Source organism: Juglans regia, chromosome 4 (genome assembly GCF_001411555.2).
Source record: "Juglans regia cultivar Chandler chromosome 4, Walnut 2.0, whole genome shotgun sequence".
NCBI lineage: Eukaryota > Viridiplantae > Streptophyta > Magnoliopsida > Fagales > Juglandaceae > Juglans > Juglans regia.
Window position 1 is genome coordinate 2,783,631 of NC_049904.1, and position 5,270 is coordinate 2,788,900.

Genomic DNA, 5,270 nt, shown 5'->3' on the forward strand with positions numbered 1-5,270 from the left:
ACCCACATGAAAAAAATTAATTTTTTAATAGTAGATCCCACTCTTTTTCAAAGCGATTACGCGACAGTTACGCACTTCACGGTTGTATGTAAAATTACTCTTAATATAATCTAGAGGCTAACGTTTGACGTTCTAATTATTAGTGCCCCTTTTGTTTTTTAACTTTCCGTCCTAGCAATTATTGCTTCGAAAAAGGCTTTCCTATTTCTTACCCTAAAACATTCCTCTCTGACCCATCTACACGATGGTAGAATGTCAGAAACCCAAACTCAGTGGATGAAAAGAAAGCTAACCCTAGCTAACTCGTCTATATAAGAAGCCTAAAGCCGAGCTCTTTCATCACCAAAATCATTTTCTCTCCCACACACATCCTCTTTGCAACGTGAATCATAACAGCCTTTCTTTCTAATTCTTGATTGCCTTTTTCTAGCAAGGAACTGATCATCATCATCGATACTGCTGTTTTCTAAGGGAGTAAATTAATGGAGCAGAGAAAGGTAGCAGAAGTACCAAAAGATCAGGCTGACCAGGAGAAATGGGTTCATGACTCTTCTGTGGATCTTAAAGGAAGAGTTCCTCTTCGTGCCAAAACTGGTGTCTGGAAGGCCTCCAGATTTATTATTGGTAAGGAATACTGCAAATAATTAATTAATATGCATGACAGAATACATGAGCCCCTAGCTACTACTGCGAGCTAGTGATATTATTCAAAAACTTCTTGGTTCTTTATGCTTAATTCGCTTGCTTGGTTGCCAGGAAAGTTGGGGTAGGAAAAATCCTTCTAATTTTTTCTCTCATTTTCCCTCCTCTCATTGGCAACCGGAGTTTGAACTTACTAGCTAGAACCGGCCTCCTCCTAGTTATTCAGAAGCTGGTTCAACTACAGGAAGGAAAGAAATTAAAAACAAAAAACAAAAAATAAAAAAATTGTAGTGGACGCTCTAAATTATTTGCATATGTTAGTGCTTTTCTTTTCTTTTCTTTTTTTGGCCCAATTAATGGTATACATACATATGTGTATATATATATACTTATCCATATCTAATCTTATAAACATATATTTCTTGATCTCTTGTATTATTTTAGGACACATGTTCCATTTCTGGAGCATGTTAGTGCATGAGTCAGAAACCACATTAATCTAGTACCAAAAGACGTACGTATATATACCAGCTTGCAGCCACGCTGATGTATTGATCTCTTCCTCTTTTTTTGGCTGCAATGATTCAAGAACCTCGATCGTGTACTACTACTAGTACTACTACTACGTTAATCTTGATCTTTTCTTTTGTTTCCGGAGAACAACCTGCGGCTAGCTATTGCATGTACGTAGGCGTAATTACTACGCCGATTAATCAATTCTGAAAGGGGGGAAAAGATATCAAATTGCATGATTTGCCATCATGTGGGCCAGAGAAAATACGTTCAGATCATAAAAATGACCTCAAATAAGAGTAGTTCAATAGAATCCCCGCCCATCAAAAAGTGTTTGGAATCAAAAAAAGCAACTGCCCCACTGAAAATTTTTCCTAATATCATTGGTTACAAGAAAATTATTTATTTATGATCAGTTATTTTTAATAAAAATAATTATTTTTTATTAAAATGAGTTTGTTTTAACGTAAATAGTCGTTATTGTTATAAATAATCCGTCACAAATACTTGTTTTTCTTGTAGCGCATTAAACGTTACATGAACGTATACATTATTCAAGTCATTGTCACAAAATTAGAACTTCTTTTTTTTTTATGAATGGCCCAGAATAGTTCTTGAAGCATGACATGGGTACTAGGATATGTATTTTAGAGATATGAGCATCCATATGATCCACTTCTTCAAAATCCTCTCTTTTCTTTCATGGTTTGAAGAATATAATTTGCTTTATATATACACCGTTCTTCATATAATATTTAAACATGAACCTATATAGTACTTAATATTCTTTATATGTGTGGACTACATGAGTTGCTAGCTGCTTCTTCTACTTCCTTTTTTTTTTTTTTTTTTTATTCTATCGTTTTATTTGAACTAATAGAAAAATTAAAGTCTCTTCCATGCACCATTTCAACAGCTTCTCACGTGAGGTGTCCCTTCAGCTATAGCTCTCTCCCCCTTAAACCGGCCTGCTCACAAACTACTGTCTCCTGATCGATCCTCCTGATCTGATATGATCTTTGTCGACTTTTCAAAAATAATTTTAATTTTTTATCTTTGAATTATTTTTTTGAAGTTTTCTTATATTTAATGTTAATTGTTTTTTACTTTTATTTTGAAGCTTTTTTTTTTGTTTTCCCCAGTTTTATAGCTTTGTAAATTTGTGACAAGGTTATTTATGTCAATTTCTTTATGAAGGGGGTAGATTACAAATTTTGGTAATACGAAGGATAATTAGGAAAAGAAAGCTCTATTTATGCATGCATGTATATTGGTCGGCAGCTTGCTAGGGGTGTACCTTGAAAATCGACTTTGTACTACTTCGATCTGCGGACAACTAGCTAGCTAGCTCTTATTCTATACATCAAGTCACCTTTAGCCAGCCTGCCTCAAATTCCATCTTGTTTCTACTTTTCTATTTATTCAATATCAAAGTATTAATGGCAAGCTTCATCGTCATCATGTGCATGATCATGTCCACATGAGCAACAAAAATTACGATAATTCATCATGATCTATGATCATGACTCAGAAAAATGGTGTAGATCGGCCCTGGTTCTACCACTTTAAGATTAACTCATGTTAAAGGAATTAATCATATGCTATTTGACGGTAAACAGAAGTTGGAAGATCATCTAATCAGGCAACAGTTTTGAAGGCATGCAGATGATCATGTAAATTGTAAAACACCTAGTAACTGTAAAGTAGTACTTTCTTCTCTCTTGATCTATTCATGCCAAGCTAGGGGAAAAGAAAGCTCTTAATTTTAACTAAATTTTGTGGTTGTGTTTGATCACTGGGCAGCAATCGAGTTCAGTGAGAGGTTAAGTTACTTTGGAATTGCAACCAGCTTAATCCTTTACCTAAGCAAGGTACTTCATCAAGATCTTCAGACAGCAGTCAAGAGCGTGAATTACTGGTCCGGTGTTACCACTCTGATGCCACTGTTGGGAGGATTCATAGCTGATGCTTACTTAGGCAGATTCTCTACAGTGCTTGTGTCAACCATCATCTACCTTCTGGTAATTCCCTTTGGAAATATATATCTGATTGATTAATCAAAATAATTTTGAATTAGTTTAAGATATATATATATATTGACATGTATAAGATGATCTTAAATTAACATGCAGGGTTTGATTCTCCTTACGTTGTCCTGGTTCATACCAGCCTTAAAGGCTTGCGAGACTGATATATGCACCGAACCCAGGAAGGTTCACGAGGTGGTTTTTTTCCTTTCCATTTACTTGATCTCCATAGGAACTGGAGGGCATAAACCCTCTTTGGAGAGCTTAGGAGCAGACCAGTTTGATGATGATCACGATGAAGAAAGAAAGCTGAAGATGACCTATTTCAACTGGTGGAACTTTGCCCTTTGTGCTGGAGTTCTACTTGGTGTGACTGTGATTGTCTATGTGCAGGACCATGTGAACTGGGGTGCTTCTTATATTATTCTCACAGCAGTTATGGCAGTTACACTAGCTATCTTCACTATAGGAAGACCATATTACCGTTACAGAGCAGCCACAGGTAGCCCCTTGACGCCATTGTTCCAAGTTCTTGTCGCAGCCATTCGCAAGAGAAATCTTCCTTACCCTTCCAGTCCTGCTCAATTGTACGAAATTCCCAAGATAGAGAAAACTCAAGGGAGGTTTCTGTGCCACACAAAGAAACTCAAGTACGCATCTCATGAAGTACCCCTCAATTCAATTTCACTTCAATACAAATTAATTATCCTTATCAGACATTATAATATTGATGGTTTTCCGCTATTGCACTTCAGATTTCTTGACAAAGCAGCTGTTCTTGAAGACAAAGATAATGCGGCCGAGAAGCAAAGCCCTTGGAGACTCGCAACTGTGACGAAGGTCGAGGAGTTGAAGCTTCTTCTGAACATGATCCCCATATGGCTTGCTACCATGCCATTTGGACTTTGTATAGCACAAGGCGGCACATTCTTCATCAAACAAGGTGTTACTTTGAACCGAAACATTGCAAATGGTTTTGAGATTCCTCCGGCCTCCATTTACGGTATTGCTGCCATAGGAATGATAATCTCTGTGACCGTTTACGAGAAAATCCTGGTTCCCTTACTAAGAAAGGCAACAGGAAATGAACGAGGCATCAGTATCCTACAGAGGATTGGTATTGGAATGCTATTCTCAGTAGTTGTAATGGTAATTGCAGCCTTAGTTGAGAAGAAAAGATTAGGTGTAGTGGAGAATGATCCCAAAAGGAGTTCACTTTCAATGAGTGTTCTTTGGTTGGCTCCACAACTTTTCATCCTTGGCGTTGGAGATGGATTTGCTCTGGTGGGATTGCAGGAGTACTTTTATGAACAAGTTCCAGATTCTATGAGGAGTTTAGGCATTGCATTTTACCTTAGTGTAATAGGAGCTGCAAACTTCGTTAGCAGTTGGTTGATGACAGTTGTTGGCCACCTAACCAGGAAGGGTGGGCCTGGCTGGTTTGGTAAAGATTTGAACAGCAGCCGCCTGGACAAATTCTATTGGCTATTGGCTGGCATTGCTGCTGTGAACATGTTGTTTTATGTGTTCTTGGCTCGAACATATTCTTACAAAAATGTGCAGAGGGTGGTTGTTGCAGACTGCAATGAGGGTGAAAATGATGGTATGGTTTAGGCTAAGGCTAGCTAGTGATGATAAATGCCAGATGTTGTTCGTCGGTTTATCATGTCTTCAAGGATCAGTAGTAGTAGTGTTGCTTTAGTAACAAGTGAAAGTAATCAAATGATCAAACTAAGTAATGAAATTTCTGATTGAAGTTTATCTAAGCACGTGTTAAAGTTCATATTTTGCTTTTGTAAAGTCAAATTTCTGTTCACATGCTATAAAGACCCACTTCCAGATCCCACTTTGTTTGCAAGTGTATGTGCCTATTTATTGAGTGTTTATTCCTTTTCCTTTTAGTTTTAGAGAAAAATATTTTAGAGATTCCGTAAAAGTAAAATGACAAACGATGTGATGCGTTCGATTATAAAATTATTTTTATTATAAAATAAATCTAATATATTATTTAAAATCATATTTATTATAATTTTTTATAAAAATTTCTTTATATTTATAGCGTTTCTCATTTCAAAATAGATTACAAAA

General features: G+C 36.5%; 1 protein-coding gene across 3 annotated transcripts; it reads left to right on the top strand.

Moving 5' to 3' along the window:
- The first annotated feature begins 224 nt into the window (after nucleotides 1–224).
- On the top strand, nucleotides 225–5,035 carry LOC109012043 (protein NRT1/ PTR FAMILY 5.6-like). Of its 3 annotated transcripts, none has more exons than XM_018993478.2 (4): nucleotides 225–624; nucleotides 2,959–3,176; nucleotides 3,288–3,832; nucleotides 3,938–5,035. In XM_018993478.2, the coding sequence occupies exons 1-4, from the start codon at nucleotides 483–485 to the stop codon at nucleotides 4,794–4,796; spliced, it is 1,764 nt and encodes a 587-aa protein (XP_018849023.1). In that variant the 5' UTR covers nucleotides 225–482; the 3' UTR covers nucleotides 4,797–5,035. The 3 variants fall into 3 exon arrangements, with proteins under 3 accessions (XP_018849023.1, XP_035545732.1, XP_018849024.1); XM_035689839.1 differs by lacking the exon at nucleotides 225–624 and adding an exon at nucleotides 2,306–2,835; XM_018993479.2 differs by lacking the exon at nucleotides 225–624 and adding an exon at nucleotides 2,306–2,828.
- The last annotated feature ends 235 nt before the right edge of the window (nucleotides 5,036–5,270 follow it).

Coding starts and splice junctions, on each gene's coding strand:
- LOC109012043 (XM_018993478.2), top strand. CDS start 483: ATGGAGCAGAGAAAGGTAGCAGAAGTACCAAAAGATCAGGCTGACCAG. Junction 625..2,958: donor GGCCTCCAGATTTATTATTG/GTAAGGAATACT, acceptor ATCACTGGGCAG/CAATCGAGTTCAGTGAGAGG. Junction 3,177..3,287: donor CAACCATCATCTACCTTCTG/GTAATTCCCTTT, acceptor ATTAACATGCAG/GGTTTGATTCTCCTTACGTT.